The sequence below is a fragment of the Heterocephalus glaber genome, unplaced genomic scaffold (assembly GCF_053883595.1).
Source record: "Heterocephalus glaber isolate CG9 unplaced genomic scaffold, H.glaber_assembly_v1.0 deba00001497, whole genome shotgun sequence".
NCBI lineage: Eukaryota > Metazoa > Chordata > Mammalia > Rodentia > Bathyergidae > Heterocephalus > Heterocephalus glaber.
In genome coordinates, this window is record NW_028258320.1 from 28,815,932 (window position 1) to 28,843,291 (window position 27,360).

The window sequence follows — 27,360 nt, forward strand, 5'->3', positions numbered from 1 at the left end:
ACTAATTGTAATCTTATCTTCTATATGTGAAATTCTATCCTCACATTGGTTCATTCTGCTGTGCAGACTTTCGATGGAGCTTTTAATCTCTTGGAAATCTGTTTGTATCTGTTTTCTGGATTCCATTTGTTTCCTATGTTGGGATTCCATCATGTTCCTCAGATCCTCTATTTTTTTATCTGTGTCCTCTCTAGATTTATTAATCATGTCTTGCACCATGAGCAAAATCTTTGCTGTTATCTGAGTAATTATTTCTGATTTCATTTTTCCCAGATCCTCTTTTGTTGCCAGTTCAGAGAGTCCAGGTGGTTGAGTATCAGAGTGTTCCATCTCCTTTCCCTTTGGGGTTGCTGGAGGTGATCTGAAAGTCTGTTTTTGAGGCTTGTTCATGTGTCTTCTCATTTCCACGGGGTGGGGGGCGGGGTGCTTCTGGCGCCTACAAGGCTCACCTTCTCTGCCCTAGGAGCTTCGGATGGCCGTGGGGGAGCTTCCTTCTGGGTGCTGGGACCAGCTCAGCTTCTCTGCCCTAGAAGCTTGGGATGGCGGTGGGGGAGCTTTCTTCTGGGTGCTAGGACCGGCTCACCTTCTTGGCCCTAGGAGCCTGGGATGGCAGTGGGGGAGCTTCCTTCTGGGTGCTGGGACTGGCTCACCTTCTTGGCCCTAGGAGCCTGTGATGGAGGCAGGGGAGCTTCCTTCTGGGTGCTGGAACCGGCTGAGCTTCACTGCCCTAGGAGCCTGGGATGGAGGCGGGGGGCTTCCTTCCGGGTGCTGGGACCAGCTCACCTTCTTGGCCCTAGGAGCCTGGGATGGAGGCGGGGAGCTTCCTTCTGGGTGCTGGGACCGGCTGAGCTTCACTGCCCTAGGAGCCTGGGATGGAGGCCGGGAAGCTTCCTTCCGGGTGCTGGGACGGGTCACCTTCTTGTACCTAGGAGCCTGGGATGGAGGCGGGGAGCTTCCTTCCGGGTGCTGGGACTGGCTCGTTTGGTGGTGTTTTAATACCACCAATTTCACCACAGAAGTGTTGATTAGGTGGTTTATAGTCAGTCTTGTTAGGATAAAATAGCTATTGATTTTCTTAACACAAAAATCAAAACTTTAGAACATTAGAGAAAAATAATTTAAAAAACAATAGAGTTTGGGGTAGAACAACAAAACAAATACTGGCTCCTTGGAACAATCATATTTGTATTCTTTTAAAATTGCATTCAGATCTATTAATTAAAACCAGCATTTACTGAACATCTAATACATACTTTTTCCTGTGCTAGGTACTGAGAATATTGTAATAACCACAATTTGAAACATTTTTTTCCTCAGGGGTTAAACAAGAGCCCTGAAACATTGCCAGAGAGTTATCAAACTAGATGTCAAAAGCATAAAGAGGTCAGAAATGCAAATAGCTACAAATAACCAAATATACAGGGCTACAATAATACTTCAGGATCAGGTACTTAAATCAATTCCCTATATTGATTATGTTTTTTAAAATGTTACTTATGAGTTAGTATTTTCATTTTCAGACACTCTACAGTAGGTGGCATCCTGGGTTAGGACTGAAGCAGGTGCAATGGAAACTCATTTTAGCTCCTGTGCTAGCAGCAGCTTTCCTGTGGATTCTAAGAAAAAAAAGGATGAGGTTCCTCTAAGTGATGATGGAAGAGATTCAAAGGAAGAAATATGAAAATGTTCACATGAATGTTACTAAGTAGTGTTGGTAAGGTGAAGGCTGAGAAATTTCATTGTCTAGAATGACAGGGAACCAGTGTTAAGAAAGCTTAGAGCCAGGATAGTGGTGCATGTGTGTAATAGCAGCATTCTGGGAGGCTGATGAGGCAGGAAAATCCTAAGTTCGAGTCCAACCTGAGCAACTTGGCGAGGCCCTAGGTCAAAGTAAATAAATAAATGTTAAAGGCAAGCTTAGGATAAAGAATTATTATGCAGACATAGATTATGTAAATGAAACTTTACCTTTCATAATTGGAAGATTTGAAATAAATTTTAACATTTATCCATTTAATGGATTGAGTTATGAGACATCATCTCTCACATATCTTGCATAGTTAGATGAGCCACTGTCTAACCCAATAATGAATAATGTTGGTAGGCATTATTACCTGAAGAAAAATATTTTTCTCTACAGGAAAGTATGTAGTCAAGTGGGCCATGCTCAAAAGCATTTTAAATGAAAAATAAATCTGGAAATCTGTACAATTCTGTATATTTACGAATGAAAACAATCTCACACCTGAAGATTGAGGTCTTGATAGAAATTGACTTCCAGTTATTTTTCTTTAGTTTTCTTTTTTTATTTGTTTGTTTGTTTTGAGACAGGGTCTGGGTATGTAGTTCAGGCTGGCTCCAAAATCACGACAATCCTTTTGCTTCAGTCTCCCAACTGCTGGGATTATAGGTGTGTGCCACCATGCCTGGCTACTCCCAGTTATTTTTTAGGATATGCTGGAAGAATTAGAAGTGTTTCATCTTCAAAGATACAGGTACTATGACCCAGGTATTCAAATCCATTTTGAGAATGAACTGACTTTTTTTGTTATTGTTCAGATACATCAGAGATAACACCATAGCAATACCTCTAACTTACGATGTTAGTTATATTTTTTCACTGATTATTCTCAGCCTTTCCCATTTAGCATGATTCCTGGCTACTTCAGTTAATATATACAATTCCTTTATGAAACTTTGTTTTTTTGTGGTTCTGGTAATTGGACCGAGGGTTTTGCCCATGCTAGGTGAGCACTCTGCCACTAGCCCACCAGATTTCTGAAGCCCATAAAAAATAAGTCTTTTCTCAACAAAAACTGATGCTCAGTTAGCAATTACTCATTGCAAATCTTTATTGTGTAATCATTTAAAGTTACAGGTTGAGATGGGATTAGGATAGATTGGGGTTGCCCTTGTCTTGGATCTATGATGGTAAAGTGAATGGAGGTAAAAACTACTTTTTAAAAATTAACTACTTTCCATGGAGCCTCACCACATTATCAAATATGAAAAATTTCACAAACTATCAAAATCAATAAAGCAGTGTTTGCACTTTAACAAAATGATATTTCTCAGAACATTAGATAGGACTTTGGTCCTTGGCTTAGAGATTCCTAGGCTTGTAGATTTCCTGGAGCAGTTAAATAGTAGGGACCAATATAGGGCTGCCAACTTTTTATTTTGCTAAATAAAGATATTTAAAGCAACTGTATCATCAATATATCATTAGAAAAAGAATACTTCAATACAAGTTGGAATAAAAATTAAATTCAAGCTAGGTATGGTGGCGCATGCCTGTAGTCCCAGCACTAGGAAGGCTGAGGCAGGAGGATTGCCTGTGAGTTCAAGGCCAGCCTAGACCACATGGTAAATTCAAGGCCAGCTTGAATTGTAGAGCAAGACCCTATCTTAAAAAAAAAAAAATAAATTCAAGGGCTGGGGATGTAGCTCTGTTGCTTATCTAGCATGCTAAGGCTCTGGATTTAATCTCTAGTACCACCATCAAAAAAAAAAATCAAATTCATAACTTATTAGCCCTCCCCACCATGGACAGCAGAAAATTTAAATCTTGTCCTAGAATTTGGGGACAAGTGCTTAAAATGCCATTGAATTAAAATGCTTCAATTTAAAAAGCTGTGAGGTGAGTGGTTTTGCAAAAAAACCCAAAAAAATCCAACTCCCCCAACCTCCCCCAAAACAAAACCCAAAACCCCAAATCAAACAAAAACCAAAAAAATAAGCATAGCTTCTGGCAGCTAGAATAATGCACCCTCATAGATACTCTAGTGCTACTTATGTTGCTAATTAGGAACCCTAGTCAGTGTTGATCTTCAAACAAACCAAACACCTCCAACAAATGTAAAATAAAACAATTTCATCTATTTTAAAGCAGAAATACTTGGTATACATAGCATAGGTGTTATAATTTATAAAGGAAAATAACACCAAATCAAATTACCACAATTACATAATCTAGGGCATAAATTATACAAACTAAACTGTGCTTCTAATTCTCCAACATGCTTCATACTCAATTACATGGTTTATAGATGGCTAATAAAAGTCTGTTGCATGTACAGATGAATGTCACTCTAAATCACTACAAAACAAAATTCTCTACATTAGAAACTTAACCTAAGATCTTGCTGCAAAAATCACCATGAATATAAATGATATAGAGAAAAAAGGATGGCAGCCCCATTTGCCTGATAATCAAATAGAAAGCTAATTTGAAGCTTTAAGGTATTTAACTAGAACAATAATAGCACACTACTTTTTGGTGATACCGGGGATTGAACCCAGGCTGTTTGCACTGAGTTACATTTCCAGCCTTTTAGATTTTTTTTTAAAATTAAGTTTATTGGTACATTTTAGGTATACAATATGCTGACATTCATCATTGGGAATTTGTACCTTTACATGATGTATCTTTTTTTTTTGTAGACATGCTTATTTTTATTCCAAAGGACATGCGATTGATTCCCTGTCAATTTTATGTCCAAACAGAAATCCCTATTAAACAGTCAGTCTATATTAAATATGTGATGGTGTTAGTCTTCTACACCTCTTTTACAAATAAATAAAGGGAAGATGTAAAATAATGGGATTTGCTTGGTGGTTATTAATTGCAAAATTTCTTCTTTTTTTGGAACTTTTTTCCTGCTGCATTTGCTGCTTTTTCAGCCATGATCTCAGTACTTCCTTCGGTTATATCTTCTGAACTCAGAATCAGCCAGCAGTTCTTCCACAATAGTCCTTTTCCTTTGCTTCTTGGGAATTCATGAATGGTAGAAATCAGCTGGATTGCCAACAATAGCTCCAATCTGGAAGTACATAGGGAAGCCATCTCCGTCATTTTTCTTGTAAAATCTTTTTGGGTCTATTCTTGCTCTCATCTTCAGAGCTGTGAGATCATTTTTAAGTTCATCAGTCAATTCTGGAACTTTCATACCAAACCAACTATCACCTGCAGTTTTTTGTCATTCTTTCCTGCGTTTTTTCTGAAGTTGAAGCCTTGATTCACTATATGGTAGGACACAATAGTTTTTTCCAAAATCAGATGTAATAAAAGCTTTCAGTAGCAGCTCATTTTTTTTTCATTTTTCTTTTTCTCCTTGATCTGTGTTAGTTTTCTTTTTAGACTGAAGTTTTTCTGCATTGAAATTAATGTACACACCACTCAACTGCTTGATACTCAGACCAGGGTCTATACTGCTACTTGTCAACTTCAGAAGTTTAGACTTTGTGTTATTTAGTAAGTCATCTTCGTCACTATACTCATCTTTATTTCTGTCACTGTCTGATGGTTCTTCTTCACTGTTTTCATCCTCCTCCTCTTCTTTTTCTTTCTCAGTGGAAACCTCGTCTTATCTTCCAAGTAAAAAATTTTATCAGCATTCAATCCAAGGGTTGTGTTAATTACAAAGAATGCATTGTCCTGAGATGTATTTTCTGAGTTTCCATTTAATGATTCCTTTTGACCACTATTTTTTAAAAAACACACAGTGTCCTCTTCACTTTCATTGCTTTCAGATTGCTGGCTTTCATCACTGCTGAGAACTAGTAAGACAGAATCATTCATATCCTGAGACTGGTTGAGCCCAGATTTGTTTAGTCTGGTATCACATTCAAGATCTACACTCCTTTCACTGTTGTCCTCACTGACAACTTTAAACAACAGGTTTGTCTGGTATCAGAATCCTCTGACTTCATAGAGATATCCATGATTTGCTTTTCATTTTCTGGTACAATCTTTGTATATTTATTCTCAGTTTGTGCCTGTGATTTCCTTGGCATAATCTTGGTTTTTCTCTTATGTGTAATTTCAGGGAATGAAATGTCAGAGCATGATGATTCAGCATCAGATATGGCTTCGCATGTGATTCTTGGCTTTGACATGTTAGAGCTTTAGCCTTACTTCTGGGTCTCGTCATTTCTGGGCAAGGCACAATTCTAGAAATACCTGAAGCATGAGATTCTGCTTCAGAGACAACTTCTTCAGCAACAGACTCATTTAGTGGAATTATTTTCTGCTTTTTTCTTACATTGGACACTGGACTAAGTGCAATTGTGATCTGCCTTCTCCTGGTTATTCTTAGAATAGGTTCCTGCATCTCAGCACAATTTGACTCTGCATCAGAGAATTCTTCATCAGTAGATGGTTCAGTTATCTCTGGTAATGAGCCTGTAGTCCTGTGCTTCCTCTGTTTTAGGAGTTCTAGAGGTTGAACTTTGTTTCCCGGCAGTCTGTGATTCAGCTATACTTTGGTTATCAGGTCCAGATTCCTTCTTGCTTTCTGGATGTGCCTGAATTCCTTCAGCAGCAGAACTCTTCTGCTGGCGGCCAACGTGACTTGCATTCTGGCCGAGGACGGGCAGCCCTGGTAATCAGCATTTTCGCGGCCTTCAGGTTCCCGGCAGCTAACACAGCTTCCCTGGGCCCGGTGACCTTCATGATATATCTTGATTCTTACATATTTTTCCCCATTCCCCTGGTCTCCCTTCAACCCTTCCACCTCTCCCTATTTACAAAGACTTTCTGTTTTTTCCTTTCTCATATTTATTCCTTTCCCTTCTTTCCTTTCCCTTGTCCACTTCCCTTTCTCCTTTGTACCTTCTCTTCCTATTTCACATTATCTATTATACATTTTGATCCTTATTTGTACTTTGTTCCTTACATCAGAGAAATTATTCTATATTTACATGTGTGTCCTATTTATTTCACTTATGGCCTCAATGTACACCCATTTAGCTATAAATGACTCGTTTCTCATTCTTTATGCCTGCGTAGTACTCCACTTTATAAAAAACCCACATCTTCTTTATCCAGTCTCTAGTTGATCAGCAATTGGGCTGTTTCCAAGTTTTAGCTATTACAAACTGTGCCACTATAGACATGGGTGCACATATATTGCTGTGGTATGATACCTTTCTTTTGGGAAGATACCCAGCAGGGGAACAGCTGGGTCACACGGGACCTCTAATCCTAGTTTTTTGAGCTAACTCCGTACTGATTTCCATAGTGGTTGCACCAGTCTACTAGAATATTTTGAGACTGGGTCTCCCAAAGTTGCTAAGTTGCCCAGGCTGGGCTCAAATTTGCTCTTCTGTTTCACCCTTCCAAAGTGCTGGGGATTATAGGTATATGACATGGCACTCTGCTTACACACAATTTTTGTGTAAAAGATCTCGTTAACCACTTATTTAATTTTTTGGCAGTATAAAAATGTTTTAATATCATAAAGGAAATTGGTTCAAAAGCATGTGATAAAATTTTAACATGATTCTGAAACTACAATTACCTAATCATTTTGAACTATCAAGATCTGGATTTCATAGTAGTGATCATTTCCAGTTTCATCACATACTCCCATTAACAGCCTGATAATGGTATACCTTTGAAAAAATAGTTGAGAACAGATACTAGGTGTTCCCTTCCTACTAACTATAAAATAGCATAAAAATGATTTCAAATTTAAAAGTTTATTGTATACTGCAAAAGGATGCTCCTTTATTAGAAACTTTGGGGGGGGTGTTCATTTTTCTTTAAAGCAAATAAAACTATGATGATCTCTTTTGCTGACCATTCATAATTCTTTAAAAAAGGAGGGGGTTGGGCCGGGGATTTAGCTCAGTGGTTCTGGTGCCTGGCTCGCAAGCGCAAGGTCCTGAGTTCAATCCCCGGTACCAAAAAAAAAAAAAAAAAAGAGGGGGTTGAGCATGGAAAAATTCTAAGTGAAGAACCAAGACTGTAGGATTTTGTATTTTGTATGAAGGCATGCTTTAAAGACATGTCCAGGCCAGTCTCCCAGGCTACTTAAAACTACAGTACATAATTTTAGTGTTAACCCTTTACCTATTTAACACATTAAACTGTGTGTGTGTGTGTGTGTGTGTATATATATATATATATTTGGTACCAGGGATCGAACTCAGGTCCTTGCACTTGTGCAGCAGGTGGTGAAACCACTGAGCTAAATCCCTGGCCCTAAACTGTATATTTTAAAAAGTATCTGTGATTGGGGCCTGTGGTGTAGGTCAGTAAAAGTGCTTGCCTAACATGTATGAGGCTCTGAGGTCAATCTTCAGCACTGGACAAACAAAACAGAACAGAATGCAATCAGTAACAAGATATAATTTAGGGATATTGCTGTCTGATTTGATTCTTGTGACACCCATGGTAACTGGATTTTAGCAGGTGGGATCATGTGATTTAACTCCTACTGAGAATTCACGTGTACTAAAAGAAATTTTTACTTTTTCTATCAATTTTGAATTATCTGTTTGCCCAAATGATCCATTTTGTCATGACTTTTCCTTCTCCTCTATAAAATTCTAAAACCTAACTAAAATATTAACCTTTCCTGACTTAATCCTTTTATTACATCTAATTATTTTTAGTATTCATACTTTCCTTTTTTTGGAATCAGTAATGAATGTATAGCTTCTGCTGAGTCTTTGCAGAATATTATACAAACCCTTGTCTTCAAATTTTTACTTTTATGTAAAAGGATTATACCTATTAAAAGAAGATGTGCTTCTTTTAAATTTCCAAAATAGTTTCTTTACTAGTATAGCCATGTGGTTGATTATCCAGAGTGGGAAACAAAACATTTTCTCGTGCCTTTGAGCAAATCTTGTGGCGACTATTTCTGTCATGCATGTGTGGCTTAGCAATCAAGGGACTGAACATGGGTTGCTCTAACTCCAGGTCTCAGTTTGGGGTGCTAGCCGCTCCTTGCGCCAGTATTCTGGAACATTACATTTAAAGACACTCTTCATGATCATTTTAAATCTATTATCACTGTGATCTAAATTTCTACTATTGGTTCCTTAATGGACCAATAGTAAATATCCATGAAGATGAACACAAAGGAAGTTGTTGCCCCTTTATTACTGACCTGGATGATTTATAATTTAGAACACATTCACAGTTCATTTTGACTGAAAACTCTGAAAATACAGAAATCACATTTTTTTAGGGTCATTACTTTTGGCAAGAAGAAAATCATGTCACAACAGGTTTTTCCTAGATCGTATTAAGAAATTAATGTAGCTTAATCATACCCTATTTATCTTCTAGATTAAGTGATATGAAAAGGGAGTAATTTTTCTTTGAAACTTACAAGTATGATATGCATATACATGATTTTAAGAATTTAATATGTTAACTTCAAGATACAACTATATTCTAATACCATTATTTTAAATGTAAATAAACAGATTCTTATAAGACTAAAATAATCCACAAGCCATAAAGTTAGTTCTTCCTTTTTCTTTTTTTTTCCTGCTTAAACAAATGTGCACCACAATGTTTCAACAAGTAAGGCAAATGCCATGAGCACAAAAGCTGAAGTTTGCAATATACCACATCTAGAATCCAGGGGAGGTGAATTAGACAGAAGTGGTAGCCATTCTAATTAAATAATCAGGTAACATCACGACGAGTTGATTTGTATCATCAGAACTGTCCATTTAAGTTTCTTTTTTCTTGATGATCAGAGGTCCCACATTGTCTCCAGTCTCTTCATTGTGTTTTGTGTGAGATCCATCACAGAGGGGGAACTAGGAAGACAGAGAGAATGTGAAACATTTAATACTCAAAGGAATGTTATGCTTGGCAGTGGGAGGAGTGATGTTTAATTTACATGTATTACAACTTAAAAGATTTTTCTTGGCTACCTTATATAGGCTTTCTTAAAAAAAAAGGAAGAGGGGCCAGGGATTTAGCTCAGTGGTTCCGCCACCTGCCTCACAAGCAGAAGGACCCAAGTTCGATCCCTAGTACTACAAAAAAAAAAAAAAAAAAAAAAAAGAAATCCATTTGAGGATAACATAGCACTTCACTTTTTTTTTTTGGTACTGGGGATCAAACTTGGGACCTTGTGCTTTTGAGGGGCAGAACCACTGCACTAAATCCCCGGCCCAGCACTTCACTTTTATTATATTCGATTATGGATGTTGAAAACCTTTTCCATATGGGTCTGTTGACTAATTGTGTTTTTCTAGTGAACTATGTCCATTGCCTATGTATTTGTAAGTTTCTTTTGGGTGCTGGGAATTGAACCCAGAACTTCATGTCCCTGAGCTTTATCCACAACCCTATTTGTTTTTTTCTGGTACTGGGGATTGAACTCAGGACCTTGCATTTGCGAGACAGGCAAGGCATCACTGAGCTAAAACCACTACCTTATTTGTAAGATTTTTAAGTTCATTTGTTTAAAATTATTTGTGTATGATCCCTATGTTGATCATCTTTGCAGCAATCTTTTCATTTTCTTATTTTTAATATGCTTAATTTCTTTATTTTTTATAAGTATACTAATATTTCCCTTTTTAACATGGTTCAGACTTTTTTAGAAACATGATTAATATAAATTTCTGATTTTCATTCTTTTTCATAATTTCATATTTTATGTGTAAGTGTTATTTTGGAGTCCAGTGGGAGGGAAGAAAGGAATGAAACTAAATTTCTAACAATGTTTCCCAGTGTGTTTCAAAGAAGGTGAAATCCTGTAGGATATTCTGGTTTAGTTTCATTCTGTTTAAAAAACATACCATACATTTTTATTTTAAAGAAGTTATCTTGTAAAATATACTGGTTTAACCTAGAGATTTTCAAGCTGCCGTGGATACTTTTAACTTTGATATCTACTACCATAGTATTCTGTAGAGCATACTTTGAAAACGTTGTTCTAGGGCCGGGGATTTAGCTCAGTGGTTTTGTCCCCTGCTGCACAAGTGCAAGGACCTGAGTTCAAACCCCGGTACCAAAAAAAAAAAAAAAAGAAAATGTTGTTCTAAGATTCTATTGCATCACTATTAGAGACTGCTGATTTTCAAATTGTTGTGCCTTTATGCATAATTCTATCAAAATAAATTCTTCACATGTAAGTGCTTATTTATAGGTTCTTTGTGATCACATTAATCAGCCTACCACAGTGGGATAGTTGTGTTTAAAATGGGTTAGTTTTTCTCCATTATTTTCTGCTGACTTTACTGAATTTTACTTATTTATTCTTCCAGATAAGTTTGAGAATTTTTTTCCCCATCTTATTTCTATTGTAGTTTTCATCTTCAAGTCCCAGGCATATTCTGCTAGGATTATTTCTGTTGTTATTTTATATTTTTATGGTTATAATTAAGTATATTTTCTTTCATACCTGAACATTCATGCTCTCTAGATATCCTTGGTTTTTACAAATATATCCTCCTTATTGCTAAACTATAAATACAAGAATTCAATAACGTTTCAGATAATGCCTTAGTATTTTTTTTTTTGGTACTAGGGATCAATGCCTTAGTATTTTACTAATTATTAGTAAATGTTTCATTTCTTTCCTTCTGTATTTATATATTTTATTTCTATATAACCTTAAGCAATGAGAGCTAGCAACTTTGTGCTATTCTTGATGTTTTCAATGCATCTACATATATAGTTTCAGTTTGGTACAAGGTACACTGTAGCACTGAAAGAACCTATTTAGAGGAATAAAGTAATGGAATACTGCACTTTGAGGTTAATAATCACCTCTTTAAAGTGAAGGACTATAATTTTAGATACCTCAATTTTGACAATCTATACATCATCTTAAGCTATGATATTCAGAACCCTCTATCCTAAGGTTAAAATAATATTTAGCTCACATTAAAATCCTATCTTAATTGTTCTATCTATATAATTATAAAAGGCACTAAAGTAATTAAAAATTATAGAATATCTCAAAGTATCAGCACGTATTTCTAGATATAAATCTTACCCAGAGGCAGATGGAAGTGTAAATATAATGTACAAAAAGCTTACACTATTTCTTTTTTTAGATAAAATACAGATGAGCAAAGAGGTCATAAAGATCAAACTGAAATGTATCATACAGCAAAGTACAGCATTTCAAAGTGAAATATGTTTGCTAAACAGATGATTTCATAGTGAGAATAAAAGTTTACACAGTAAACGACTTCATTTTTATACATAACACACATATACAAAACATTGCACCCAAGAGCTTTACCCATACAGGTTATAAAATGCATTTCTGAAAAATGAAACATTTCTTTGTGGTAATGCAGATCAAACTCAGGGGGACTCTACCCCTGAGCTATACCCTCTGCCTTTTTAATTTCTGATATAGGGTCTAGCTAAGTTGCCCAGGGTGGCCTTGAACTAGAGATCCTCTTGCCTTAGCCTTACAAGTATCCATGACTAAAGGTGTTTTCCACTGTGGCCAGCCTGATAAATGAAATAATCTACTGAAATGGCACGCTTAATTTTTATTTCTTTAATTTCTAGAAAACCTAATGTATTTTCAGATATTATTTTCCTGAAGAAACACAGAATCAAGACAGGAGATAAATCTATAGAGATATATATTTAAAAGACTATTTATCTCTCTTTCTATATATATATTTGGTACTGGGGATGGAACTCAGGACCTTGGTAGGTGTGGTGCTGCTAAGCTAAATCCCCGGCCCAATAGTCTTTTAAAAATTAAGAAGGTGGGCCAGGGATTTAGCTCAGCGGTTCCGCTGCCGGCCATGCAAGCCCAAGGACCCCAGTTCAATCCCCAGTATCAAAAACAAAAACAAAACAAAATAAAATTAAGAAGGTAAAATGTCTAAAATTAAACTTTAGTTACCTATTTCTGCCTAAAGACTGAAGTCAGCCTGTTTCTTCATTCTTTAAAGCAAAGAAAAGTATTTCTTTGAAAACTACTGGGTAGTAGATCATGGCTATTACTTTTGATACATTACAGTACATAAAACTTAAACATTTTAAATATAAACTAAGTATTAGAAATAATTTGGTTTATTGACACAGGTTACCTTTTTTTGTGTGCGTGCAGTTGGGGATACAACCTGGGGCCTTATGACACAGATACCTTCTAATGGTACTTTTTATATCACGTAACCCAACGATAGTGAACCTTTTAGAGACTGAGTGTTCAAACTGCAACACAAAATCCACTTATTTTTCACAAAATGCCAACACTGCAATTAAACCTGAATACTGAGGTTTTAGTCTAGAAAAAACAACACTTACATCAACATATTTTGTCTTTTTTCATCATTTTATTGCTTTCTTATTTCTCAATGCACAATTTTTTTTTTCCAGTACTGGGTATCAAACTCAGGACCTTGTGCTTGCAAGGCAGGCGAGGTGCCACTGAGCTAAATCCCCAGCCAAATGCACAATGTTTTTGAAGGACAGCAATAAGATATCTAAAATCCAACATTATTAAACATTCAGATAGTAAAATACAATGTGGTAAAAAGCTCTCAAATGTTAAGTAATCCAAGCTCTATCTGTCAGAACCTTGGGATAGCAGCTACTGGATTTATCATCGTGGTTCAAAATAAGAATTGCTCTCTTCTGACCCAGGGAACAGGCAGGAGTCTCAAATGCGAACCAACCCTCTAGGCACTGGGGGAGCACTTTGGTCTCCCTTTGCAATGGCTGGGAGATTTTCGTAATGACTGACTAGTACAGCAATCTGCCCTCTTTTGTCTTAAAAACAAGTAACACATGCCATAGGTTCACCACCACTGACTTAACCCCAGCATATATGCCTTAAATCAGAATCTTGTCCTAAACTTCATGTGATCGTACTTATTCATTACTGATTTCTCATTTTAAGTTAATAAAAAAACTAAAATCCCCTTTCAATCAAGAGCCAAAATGAGTATTTTAAACAAAAGATTATTAATTTCCTTTTTCTTATCAAATTCTATCAAATTTGTTGCAAGATGCCAGTATTTATTAACAAGTCCTTGAGTAAGTTTTTGGATCAAATTGTCTGAGGTTCTTGTAAATCCAGAAAATATCCTTTTATAGTAACCCAACTTAAAAATTAGAAATCTTTAAAACTGGAGACAAAAAGGTGAGAAGAGGTTGGAATAAAGGTTTAATAGGAAAATACCAGAATCCCTGCTCTCTACCTGGAAAGCCAGTAACATTTCAGTGTCTTCATAAAAAACAAACAAACAGAATTTGTACGCTGAATGAACCCTACATCTCTAGTTGTTTGTTTTCAAGGTGATTCAAAATAAATACTCCTCTTTGAGCTATCTCTTCTACCAAACAGTTCGAAAAAAAAAAAACCACAACATGATTTTTCTTCTCTAAACTTGTACCAATTTTTCATTTTGTTTTGGGTAAGCTTTGTACATTTAATGAGTTTTGATGTTCTGTTCCAAGGAAGTTGCCTGGGGTCATTCTGGCTCATTACCATAAACTAAACTGAGAAATATCATTGCTTTTCGTTGAGAAAGAAAACTAAAGTAATGAAATCTTTGAGACTACCATATGAAACAATGTGAAATTTTATACCAATCTTACATACTTAATAAAATGTAAGATAATGAATTTAAAAAGCCAGAAAGAATGATTTTACAAGACTATCCTTACTTGAAATATCCAAGGAATCTAACCGGCAGTTGAAATATAATTCCTATGAAGAAACAGTCAGTGTAAAACTCACTTCTAAACCATTAATAGGATGGAGATTCTCTCTCCTCTCCACCAAAACAGAACCAAGCCTACCACTACCAGCATCACCAAATATTCAAATGCAAATGAAAGAAAATAATTGTACATATCCTGAGGTAGGTGGGGAGATGGCAATCTAGCAAGGCTATGTGGCATACTCTTCCTTCTTACATTCAAGTTCTTTATTTTCCTGTTTTGAAAGTAAGATTATCTCTTAGAATTTAAACCTGAATATGCTTATTTTCATCTCCTTCCATCTTCTTTCTAGACACCACTGTCTCAAAGAGCCCCTTTTTCTGAAGTCCCTTTAATCATTTTCTCTGTTGGGTTTTTTCATTAATTTAAATAATAGCCCTTTTGTGAAATGTTTCTGAAACAACAGAGGATATATATATATATATATATATATATTTTTTTTTTTTTTTGGTACTGGGGATCGAACTCGGGTCCTTGTGCTTGCGAAGCAGGCGGTGGAACCACTGAGCTGAATCCCCGGCCCAAGAGGATATATTAAACCTGGAAACCTGGGAGAGGAGGCATGGCGTATGTTAACAAGGGCCAATTATATATTACTAAGAGCTCTGATTCATGAGGTAGGTATGAGTGACTACACCTTAAGCATGAATTAGAAGCTGGGCTTGATGGCTCATGCCCATAATCCCAGCTACTTAGAGGCTGAAACAGGAGGATCCTCAAATTTGAGGCTAGTTTGGGCAACTTAGTGAGGCTCTTGTCTCAAAAATTCAAAACAGGTCCAGGGATGTAGCCATTGGTAAAGTGCTAATGTATCATTTGCAAGGCCCTGGGTTCAATTCTCAGTACCATTAAAAACAAACAAACAAAAAAAGAGATTTGGAAGTGAACAAAGTTTATACCACATTTTTTTTGCTTGGTGAAAAAATATTTAGATTTTGTTATAAACATGTACAATTGGTCTGAACGACCTGAAAGTAACTGAACATAACCCAAATAGATCATTTCGCCAAAAATATTAATTATATGTCCTTTATGAATTGGCAAGTAAGTGTGTGAGTTGGCATCTTTGTGATAACCTTAAGAACCTCAGGAATGTGGGGAGTTTCCAAAGGTGTCTGAAGAATAAGAACAGTCATTCACTTGAGTAACAGTCCAAGTCAACCCATAACTGATCCATTAAGGTAGAGGAAGTGCCCAAGATTCAGTGAAAACTCGGAACTGCCAAATCCTAGATGAAAAGATGATCACTAAATGATGTAAAAGATCTTCCAACACCAAAAAAGAGAAAAATGAAAATAAAATAATTGGCTTGACATTTCTTAAGTCTACTTGTAGAAATGGCAGTCCCTAGTCTAACCATCTGGACATTCTAAACTGTAAAATTAAAGAACAATCCTGGAATGTTTCATTGAATTATAGCATCTAATAAATATCTAAACAACTAACTTCTGTCCATTCGTGATTTTTTTCCTTAAATACTTGAGATCTTAGTTTAACAAAGCCCATATTTACTTTATTGGACATTTCATCCTCTGGGAAAACTCAATCGAAGGAAACATGCTTTACTTGCTCTCAAAGCCGTGCTTTACAGTTCACTGAAGCAGTTACCTTATCATTTCCTTTCCATTTACTATATTTACTGAAGTTTTGCATTTCTTTATTAGTAATTCACATTATAACCTACTTTGATGCAGCTTTAATACTAAATTTTCTGTTGAAATGACACCAAAAAGTCAACTGCTTACTTGCTTAGTCCAACAGTCTACCTGGTTTTCTTTGCACAGGTGGTTCAGTAGCAAATCTTTGAAAATTTTTCCTTTCCCACCTTGAGCCCATATTTTTAGCTTCAGTCTAACGCCTTTGGCCCACTCCACTGCCTTGATCCTTGCAATTCTTTCCCAAATGTAGAAAACTCTCCAAGATTTCATACTTAGCCCTTGATTTTTATTGTATTAGAGATCAGTTGGATTCCTACACTTGACTCATCACTTTTGCTGATTTCTATCTGCAACCAAGGCTTCCGCTTTACTCCCACATTTTGGCTCATCTGCTACACATCTCCATTCAACTGTCACCTCAAATTCATTCTTTGCTACTAACTTATCACTGTCCTGGAAAATTGGCTTTTCATCCTGAATTCCTTAGTTCTGTTAAGGGCACAATCCTTTTCTTATCCATATGCCTGGACCCTTCAATTTTTCTTAGTTTTCCATTTGGCTGATTCTTTCTTAAAATTTTTCATGTATTTGTTTTTCATTTTTCAGAGCTGGCACCCTGGTATACAATCAGAACTTTTTGCCTGATATTCCTCCAAGGACCCTCTCTCCCCCATGTCTGGAAGTATAAATTCTTACACTGGCACTCAAGACTCTCCTCAATTTAGATGTATTCTTGGAGAAAGAGGGGCTGATGCAAGGAGCAGACTACAGTCTTCACCTATCGTACTTTGCCTCATATCAGTTTTCTTGTTTCTGAGAAAGGTCCTTAATATAGCTTATTCAGATGCCACCAATGTTTTCAAGGGGCAATTTAACTCTCAAATATTATTACTAAGCCTTCCCAGAAAATTCCAGTCCTTGGTATAAGCTCTTCCTTTTATCTAAAACACTTGTACTATGCTTAGTATATAACTAAGACATCTATTATTACTATTTAACTTTTATCATGTATAGTATATATACACAGTGGTACCTCGGCTCACAAACTTAATTTGTTGTACATTTTTGGAAAAGGTGGGCATGTTTGTGTTTGTGTGGGAAATATGGCCATGGTTGTGTTTGTCACCTGATGCAGTTTGTAAACAAAAATTTTGCCAAACACTTCTGTTTGTGAACCAAACTGTTTACAAACAAAAGTGTTTGTGAACCGAGGTACCACTGTATAAAGTAGTAAATGAACTATTTGATACTCCAGCACAAATTCTACACTTTTTACATACATTACTTTGTTTTAGTGAGCAACAAGAGAATAGAGCTTACTATAGGAACCCTTTTTTCTTTTTCTTTTTTTTGAGACAGGGGTCTTGGTATGTAGTTTAGGCTGGCCTTGAACTCACTATGTAGCCCAGGGTGGCCTTGAACTAGAGGTTATCCTCCTGCCTCAGCCTCCCAAGTGCTAGGATTGTAGGCATGTGCCACCATGCCCAGCTGTAGGGTAACTTAAAAAAAACAAAACAAAGTTTAGTCTATGGGATGTTATTAAGTGATTATTTTCTAGTGATTCCATGAGTACATATAATAACAATCTCACATTCCAAATAAACAATGCTCTTCTTAAGGTACAATTTGTTGCCTACAATTTTGGTTCATATTCCATATACTCATCAAGCAGTTCTGGGACATAATCTAAGTTCTATATCACTAGAGTAGACATTAACACCTAATATATAGCTTCTTCTATATATGTGATACGTGATTCATGAAAACAGGTCTCTACTGTGGGAAGGGGATATTTTCAGAAATCGACTTTTTTTTTTTCAGAGCTGGGGATTGAACCCTTGACCTCAGGCATGCTAGGCAAGCATTCCACCACTGAGCTAAACCCTAGCCCAGATACAGCACTTGTTTTTTTTTTTTTACACATTTTAGTATCATTTCTTGGTGAAATCCATTTTATCTGAATGTTATTAACGGCTGTACACACAGTCTTTACAAAGCATTTCTCAGTACACCAGTCATTCTGAACTCAGTGTGTAAGTTCTTTCAAGTTGATCCTTGGGGGAGGATTCTGCCATTTTAGATCATCAGCCTCCTAATGTCTAAAGGATCATAGGTGATACATCCATAATAAACTTCGTAAAATATAATACTCATAAGAAAATAAGAACTATTTATGTATAGGAGCTGTAGATGAAAGGTGGCTTAGGATGTTTGCCAATAAGAAATCTAAGGGTGATTTTCACAGTTTCTTTTGAAATTTCTAAAAACTGTCCTGATACCGAGTTTGAAAAAAAAACACAAAAGACTTGACATCGTTTGTTTATCTTTGGGTACAGTCACTCCCATTTCCTAGGATAGCAGAAGCTAAAATTCACTCGAGGAGGAAATCCTAAGAATAAATTAGACATTCTTCTGTCTCCTTTCGACAGGAGCATGGTTAAATTTACCTAAACTCAATGGACGGCATGATGTAATTTTACTAAATAGTGGTTTTAGTAAATGTATTCTTAAGGGAATAGGATGATAATAAAAAGGGATATCTCAACAACATCTGAAAATACAAATTTGATAAAATGGTGTAGAAAGAAATATTAAAAATGGCATTGCTGAAAGATTTCTTTTCCTCACCTTTTTGGACCTCCAACAACGGCAGTACACAGCTTTTTCTCCCAAATCCTCCATGTCAAAGGCATGTACTACTTTGGGGTTGTCTTTCTGGATGTGAAGGTTCACCATAGACTTACTGAGATGATCTTTAACACAGAATCTTTTGTAAGCTAGGTATCCAATTGCAGCTGTCCCAGCTGCGATGGTAACTGCTGCAATCCATTCAACTATGGTAGGGAAGGAAAAGAACAGTAATTATCAAAACCAAAATACAGAAAAAAGAATTTTTAAAAAAGCAAAAGAAAAAAAAAAGGGAAAAAAACCCCTCAAAATACATACTAACAATCTAACACAAATGTTCAGGAAATCCAGTTTTTGAATATTAAGCAGTCTAACAGTCAAAGATTTTTAATGTTAACAAAATGACCAGAACACACTGGAGTAATAACAGGCCTTTGTTAAGACTTTCCCTGTCCCTTATGGTAGTTGTATAATTTTTATTGAGTGATGACAGCTAAAGGAGGAAATGACAGCTAGAGGAGAGAAACAAAGGTTATTTGCTGTTCTCTAAGAGAAGGAAAAACAAGGCTTAATAATCTTTAAAAAGTGTTCAATGAGACTGCAATTATTTATTGGTTAACAGAAAAAGCAAAATCACTAAAAAATAAAAATTTGTGTTACAAATGATACAAAAAAAATCAGGTGATTATGTTAACAAAATGACATCAAAGTTCATTTAAATAGTAAGGTCTGTTAGTGATTTTAAAATATTTTAAGTTACCAAAACTCAATTTTAACAACGCATAAAGTGCAACTAAAAACAGTACCTGAAGGAAAAAAAGGGATACATAAAACAAAATAACTCTTTTTCCCATTTTTTTTGTTGCATTGCTGGGGATAAAATCACTAAATGCTAAACATTCAAATGGTAAACATTGCAGGAGTCTAGATTTCAAAATCATTCAAAAGTGGTTTTTAAAATTTTAAAGTGCTAGTTAAAATGAAAATCAGAATATATTAATTTCATATAAAACATTAATACATATATTGTCACTATTCTCTTAATAAATTCTAAACTTCCATTATCCACAAGTGGATGACTACTTAATTCCCTACAAACTCCACTTTAAATTTAATGGTATTATTCTACTTTCTCATAATAATAACAATAACAGTGGTAAGTTTGTTTGACCAACAGGCCATTTGTTTATTCTTTTGGTGTAGCTTCTCAAGGAATCTTTAGAAACTCAAGTGTTTAACAACTACACCAGGTCCAGGCAATGATGGAGAAAAGAAAGTTGCCTCAGCCTCAGAGGACAGCTGTCTATCCCCAGCATGGAGTGGGCTGCAGGCAGAAGTTGAACAGGGGTCAGGACAAACATACTGGACTTCTGCCCAGCACTTCCTAAGTCAGATCTTCACAGCATTTGAAATAAGTTCCCAGGCTATCAAATAAAGCCCCAGAGAGAGATAAGTACAAAAAACACATTCCAAGGCCAAATAAAAATTCATAATGAATATTTACCCATATGGCTTATTGGCACCATTGAGTCAAAGTTCTTATTTTTCTACTGTGATTGATCACCATACCAAATAATGACTTACATAAAACTGGAGCTCAATCGAAAAAATTCTAATAGAGAAAAAATCATTATTCTCAAACTTAATTCCTTTTATCTCGGTCTTCTAGTTTACTTAATAATTTAATTTTTATCAACTGTTTCTAATTAGCATGCTCTGTGGGTTTTATTTTCAACTACAGTATCTTTCTTTAAAAAGTAATTTAGAGTGCTTCCCTTCTCATACATTTTCATTTCTTTTTGCTGTAACCTAAAAAAAGCATTAACACTTGACCTTCCCAGGTACTACATAACTGAGAAAATAAGTCACTTGACAGGAGCTTCAAACCTTTAGCCTCATATAAGGTTTTTTTTTTTTTTTTCCCCAGAGACAGGGTTTCTCTGTGCAGTACAGCCTGGCTTTCACCTCGCTTTGTAGTTTAGGTTGTCCTCAAACTTGTGATCCTCCTGCCTCAGCCTCCAGGGTGCTGGGATTACAGGGGCATACCACCATGCCCTTCAAGGATGTTTTTATTATTTATTTATGTATTTTTGGTTTGAGATAAGGTCTCTCTGCATAGTGCAGGCTGCCCTTGAATGTATGGCAATCCTCCTGCCTCAGCCTACTGAGTGCTGGGAATATGGGGATGCATCACCATGCCTGGCTTGTGCTATCACGCGTGGCTGGATGTTTTTTAAATACGCATTTTGTGTAGATTTTTCTTGAATTTTAGTGCAGCTTAGTTGTGGCAAGGAGGGCTGCAACTTTGCTGTGATTTTCAGCTTGATTTGTGATATTCTTTTTTGATGGATTATTTGCCATGGGACTTTGAGAAAATATTCTCTATGTAAGCAGCTACAGCAATTTACTTCTTAGCTAACAGCCACTTTAAATAATGCACCCATTACAAAATGAACTAAAACATTGCTTTGCATAGTACATACTCAGTAATGTTCGCCGAATGTCTTTAGTAAAAACTTAAATGAACCAGTATCTCAAAAGACTAATACAATTCTCTATGCTGATCATAGTTACACCGTACTTTGTTTCATAATAAGAACCTTTCAGAATTTCTATGTGAAACTCATAATAGTCAAAAGAAACTTTCCTAGTTGTTAAAACATTCTTTTATTTTTTTTCTCATATTACCAACTGAGTGCTTATGGTGACTTAAAAAAAAAAAAACCAACAAAATTTTACTTTCTCTGGATTTTTTTAATGGTGGAAAAAATGACAGAACTGACACAGAAAAGAGGCAACACTACAGGAATGATTTAAAGAAATGGAAATGGAGTAGACCCTTAGAGTAGCTGCCCCCCAGGGACTCAAAACAGATACCTTGAGACCCTAAGAAAAGGTCATAATACCATTATTTGTGCTAAAAATTAACTTTGTTGCTCCCAATGAGTATTTTAGAATCACAGAGCTAGATAGGGTCCTAAGAAAAGAATTTCCATTTTTTTCTCTTTCCAAATTCTAATTCTCTAATCTCATTAGGGACAAATGTAACAGTTCCCAGAAGTAAGAAAAATGTTGCTATTTTATCATTTCATTACAGTGGCCTGAATCAGTCTTTTCTGGCAAAAAGCTACAGATGCCACTGGCAACTCTAGGGAAAAGGAGGAAAAAGAAACTTAGATAGACAAAAATGATGACAATCAAAAATCAACAACTGGGACAGAGAAAGAACTGAAAACCTGAGAAAGTAAGGAAAATACACAACCCAAACAACATCTAATCATTGGTAGCTATATGCCTATTAGGAATAGTGATTCTTAGAGAATTTTACTAAAAAGAGATTTCACTAAGATTAATTTTTTTAAGTTGGAATCTTTCAGGTATGGGATCAGAACTGGGACCCTTCAAAATCGCATTATTTCTGCTTCATTTTTCTTTTCTATAGACCTTTCTCAAGACAGTTTTTCCTTTAATTACATCAAACTCCACCCCATCTAAGCCTGTTTAACAGTGCTACTTATACAAATACCATTAAAGATCAGAAATATAAAGAAAAGTTAACTCCCTCTTTTATTCATCCCTTGGCCTACTATTATATAATCTGTAGTTTTCTCTCTTGAAATTGTTCAGAGATAGAGAAAACAGATGTGGTCCCAAACTCCATACCCTCTTATATATCCCACTCCTCAAACTTTCTTTACTCTGAAGATTATTTTGCTTTAACTAGAAATCTTAACCTTTTCCTTTAGCCCCTTTACTGCCCCAAACTGCCATGTCTTACTCATTATCAACTGCCACAGAATCAGAATGTTTCTCTGAAAGGGGGGGTTGGGGAGCCTCCTAGGGATTTTGTACAACTAGTACAGTGTCTGATATTTTCAAGGGTTGGTTTACAGATGGCATTAACTGTTAGTTGAATAAAACGAAATAATGGATGACAAATTTGCACTTGGAATTCCATCTGTCTACCCTACCACTGCACTGCTCTTAAACCAAATGTTTTTGCCCTCTTCTTAAAAATAAACACATAAAACAAAACAAAAACAAGCCTTTAATATGGACCATTTCACACACACACACACACATGCACACTGGCAATATGAAAAGAAACCCTTATTCACCCTCACCTAATTCTAACAATTACCTCCTGATGGCCAATTTTCTTTCACCTATAGCTCCAAATCCCACCCTACAAGGGAGCTATTGCTTTTTCCTCAGTATGATCTATACATTCCTTCTCAGAAAATAGTTCCTTAAATGGTGACTTTTGATGATCAATGAATTTACTGAATCAGTATGTTGAGGTTAAATGAACTCAAAAATTATCCCTTAGTTTCAATAAAATACACAAGGATATAAAAGTCAGAATACAAATTTGTGACATGAAGTTTGGGTTACATGTATTGTAATGGTCAGAGTTTTGGATAGATAACAAAATATAAAGTGGACAGATAAATCCGTTTTGTAACTTGTGGGTAAAACCAACTATGGAAAAAGTGATTCGAGGAAAAGGCAGGTTAAGAAATCTTTTTCAAATATGTAGTTTGGGCACATTCCTGTAATCAGGAGGCTGATGTGGCAAGGCTACTTGAACCCAGGAGTTTGAGAGCAGTTCAACCTGTGTAACATGCGTAACATAAGAGGACCCATCTTCCCTACCTCTCAAAAACAGAGAAAAAAATAAACAACCACTACCACCACCACCACCACCACAAAAAACCAGTAAAGATGAGAAGAAAAAAGAAAAAAGTCCAGCATGGCAGCACATGCCTGTAATCCGCAGCACTCTGGGAAGCTGAGGCAAAAGGATCCTAAATTCAATCTTAGCCTGAGCAATTTACCAATTTAGCAAGATCCCATCTTTCAAAAAACAAAACAAAACTTAAAAATAAAATGGCCGAGGATGTAGCTCAGTGCAAAGATCTTGAGTTTAATTCCTAGCACCAATTTTAAGAAAGGAAACTAATTTATTTTAAAGATGAGGGTAACATATTAGTGACTTTTAGGGTGAAGAGAACCTGTACCAGGGTCTAGAGACTTAAAAGTAACAAGTATCAGTGAGGCAAGAGTTAAAGGAAGCAGAAGAAAATGCTATCTGGAGGATATGGAGTGAAAAAGCCTCAGAGTTCATCTCTTTCTTGCAAACAGCAAAGAAGGGGTTAAGGATGAGAATAGACTCAGGGGGTGCATAGGCACTAAGGAGCACAATGAATTCAGAAAGGTCACCTACTGGGCCTGAGGAAGAATCACGAGACTGGGAAAGTGGGTATTGAAGGCCATTTAGTGCTGGAAATTACAATGAACTAATGGTCTCTTTAACTAAATCAGTGTCCAGAGCTACTACAGGGACACGGATCTTTGACAGGATTTCAATACTAATCATTCATTCTCATTGCCTTTCCTGATGTCCAGTCCTGATCTGTTTATTTTTATTTATAACTCATCCATTATATTTTCCTTCCACAAAGAATTCCGCATGCACGTGATTTTTTACTTTTTATTGAACACAGATAGTACTTAACATTGTCACAAACCATTCTATGCCCTTTATAACTATGAATTCATTTAACTGAGCAGAGACATGATAATCTTCCCCTAATTAAAAGGTCTAAATTGATTTTCAACCACTAGGATTAAGAGGTTTTAAAAATTAAGAACAGAATCAAACTTTTGGTTCTTTCGAAAAATGTTTTATTCTTCCAACTAAATTCCATTAACAAACAAATTTTTATAAGGCCCAAACATTAAAAGGTAGATTGTACAGACATTTTCTATTCCTACCTTGCCTATTGCTCTATTAGAGAAGGACAGTGCTCACGTAGACTTATGAAACCTTTGGGCCTCTCCCCGTGGTCCTCACAACAACCTTTATGCTTTTCAGTGAAATAAAAAATAGTTTACTCCACATAACAAAGTTGAGCACTTAGTTAATAACATGCTTCATGGATATCCTACCCCATGGAAAATCATAAACTAACAGGAAAGTCACCTTTGAACTGCCCTATTGTGGAATTTAAAAAACCAAACCAAAAAACCTTGTCTCAAGTGCAGGAAAGATTACCCTGCAAACAGCAATAAGAAGGTCTAGGGTTCACCTCCTTCATATTTTGACAGTGTGCTACCTGAGTTCAGCGACCATTTACAAAATAATACCGTATTTTAATCAAAAACATATTCTGAAGTCTTTTGGCACAATTAATACATGTGTGAACAGTCTTCCTGTAAAATTTAAAATATCAGTGGCACAACTGACATGACCATTTTATTTTACTCCATAATCTTATTTCCCCCAAAAGTTTAAATAACACAAACATCACTTCCTATTTTAACCCCCCCCCCCATTACTGGGGATTGAACTCAGGACCTTTGTAAGGCAGGTGCAGTGCAACTGAGCTAAATCCTTAGCCCTCACTTCCTATTTTAAATGCATCATGTGGCTCTATTTAAAGAATTCTCAAGATGATTATCAGTTTAAATAATTTTTGCAAATAATCATCTTTTTATCATTGCTAACTTGGAAAGGTCATTGTTCTCGGTCAACTAAATTTTGTTAACAGAAGCAGACCTCTCCAGATTATGGAATTTCTCTTACAAAATTAAGGCTCAAATTAACAGTAACTTCTCATCGAACCTGGCGCTACAGATGTTCAACACTACTTACTGAATCAGCTGGGGCTAACTTTAATGAACTTGTGGACAATCTCTTTACCTCTACTCAACTACAGTTACAGGTAACCAAACCTGGGGGAGTGGCGTTTTATACCTAGGCAGAGAGAGCACAAATATCACATAGCTTGTAGACGGTATTGTATTATGAATTACAACATTACTAAGAATTGCGATAAACTGAAACTTCACACTAAACACATTTTCTAGATTCTTTTAATTGAACCTTCTGCTAAATACTGCTTCTTTTCAAATGGTAGGTACTAACACAAGGGAAGATTGAGAAAGCTTAAGGATCAAGAAACTTGATTTTTAACTGTCTTAAGATTACTGCCATCAAATGCCAGATATCAGTAAGATAATAATAATAATAATAATAATAATAATAATAAAAACTAGGAAAACTGAAGACCTCGGATTGGGTTTTTTCACCTTAAAAAGAAAAAAAAATCCAAAACCCTTAAGATGTGATTAGTCACGCACTGTTCAGGAATGCAGAAAACTGACTTTCTGGTTCCACGCTGATTTCAACATGAGGGAGAATTTTTTTTTTTTTTTTAGTTTCATCTTTCATTTTTTCCCCAGGTCCTGAGACTTAAGGACGCCGAAGCGTTTTGGGGGAGAACGAGAAACAGCAGCAGGATCATTATTAGGTCTTTGGGTCTGGCTAGTCGGGGAAACCGCGGACCAGAGCTGGACTGCACGGTCTCACGCCACTAGCCGGTGACACCCTTCATCCACTCCCTGACCTCGCCCCCTTTCCCGTCCAGCCTGGGGCTGGCAAGCGCGCCCTTGGGCACCTCAAGGTTACAGGACCCGAGGCGCAGCGTAGGACAGCAGTTAACAGCCTAGAGGGATCTGCGGACGTTGTAACCGGTGCGCAGGCCGCAAGCCTCGAGAGCTTCCAGGCTCCCCCTCACCTCGCAAGCTGGAATTGGAAGTCAGACCCATGGCGCCGACGCTCGCAAGGCGTGTGCACAGGTCACCGAGCACAAACGGCCTTGCGCAGACGGCGGGAGTCAAGGTACGAAAAGCGTCCTAGGGGCACCGACTCCGGGTTGCTACTGCGCAAGCGCCGCGACGGGCTGGAAGCACGTGGCTGCAATCCACCCCCGTGAACGCTGAGCATGCGCGAAGCTGTGTCGCCGGCCTGAAGGAAGCTAAGAGTCCGGATTTTGACAGCCGCAGGAGACGGGGGAGCAGGAAGACTTAGAGGCAGCGACTGAGCCTGCGCAATTCCGAGGGGCGGGTCTCTGGGAACTAGGCATGTAGACCGGGTTTTCCATTTCTTCCAGGTGTGTGGCTTTCGGCTCGTAAAAGGCGGATGTCAGTAGGGCACTTTGCTTAACCAGATATCTAAGACAGCGCCTAAAATCTTCTTGCTCATTCTTGTCTAATTCTACCCAAGGCCAGATTCAGTTTTCACATGTTACTGGCAAAGCACACAGGAGTCAACCAGAGTCTCATCCCCAAACCTCCGCAGACCTCGGTGTGCACCCATCCGTTTGGAGTCGGCGCTTGAGGATGGGGCTAACTTGAAGCGTGCTTTGGAGCCTGCTGTTTCTGTGCCGGGGAGGGTGCTGACGGCAGAGAAGGGGCGGCCTCCGAGCTCCCCTCTGCTCCTTCGCCCACTCCAAGCTTTCCCAGTACCTGCGTGCGCCTCACACCCGGGAGCCCTAGGCGTCTGCGAGAGCGCCCTCGGGAAGCTCGGAGGCGCGCGTGGAATGACCCATGGCAGGTCGGTCAGGCCAGCCCCGGGGTGGCGGCGACGAGGACCCTCGCCGCCTCCTGGAGGCCAGTGGTCCCCCGGGCTGGGCCGCGCCGCGGGCTCCCCGCCGCGGGGGTCCCGTCGGGCTGCTTCTGGGCATGCTCAGTGCGGGCGGCGCGGGTCGCGCAGTCGGAAGCTCGCGGCGGGGCGGGCGGTGCTGACGCGCGGCGGCCGCGAGGACT

General features: G+C 37.3%; 1 protein-coding gene and 1 pseudogene across 2 annotated transcripts; both read right to left on the reverse strand.

The window, feature by feature from the left end:
- Positions 1 to 2,817: 2,817 nt before the first annotated feature.
- Positions 2,818 to 8,688, reverse strand: LOC101699392 (deoxynucleotidyltransferase terminal-interacting protein 2 pseudogene; annotated as a pseudogene). Its single transcript, XR_015440341.1, has one exon. The product of XR_015440341.1 is annotated as a deoxynucleotidyltransferase terminal-interacting protein 2 pseudogene (transcript).
- A 186-nt stretch (positions 8,689 to 8,874) lies between these two features.
- Cisd1 (CDGSH iron sulfur domain 1) lies at positions 8,875 to 27,272 on the reverse strand. Its single transcript, XM_004858307.4, has 3 exons — positions 26,331 to 27,272; positions 18,748 to 18,953; positions 8,875 to 9,564 (listed from the first exon to the last, which is right to left on the reverse strand). The coding sequence occupies exons 1-3, from the start codon at positions 26,359 to 26,361 to the stop codon at positions 9,475 to 9,477; spliced, it is 327 nt and encodes a 108-aa protein (XP_004858364.1). The 5' UTR covers positions 26,362 to 27,272; the 3' UTR covers positions 8,875 to 9,474.
- Positions 27,273 to 27,360: the final 88 nt, after the last annotated feature.

What these genes read in the sequence shown, in the direction of transcription:
- Cisd1 (XM_004858307.4), bottom strand. Translation starts at nt 26,361, where the DNA reads ATGGGTCTGACTTCCAATTCCAGCTTGCGAG. An exon ending in TTCCAATTCCAGCTTGCGAG is followed by an intron (nt 18,954 to 26,330) that starts GTGAGGGGGAGC and finishes TCCCTACCATAG; the next exon opens with TTGAATGGATTGCAGCAGTT. An exon ending in GTTGTTGGAGGTCCAAAAAG is followed by an intron (nt 9,565 to 18,747) that starts GTGAGGAAAAGA and finishes CTGTCTTCCTAG; the next exon opens with TTCCCCCTCTGTGATGGATC.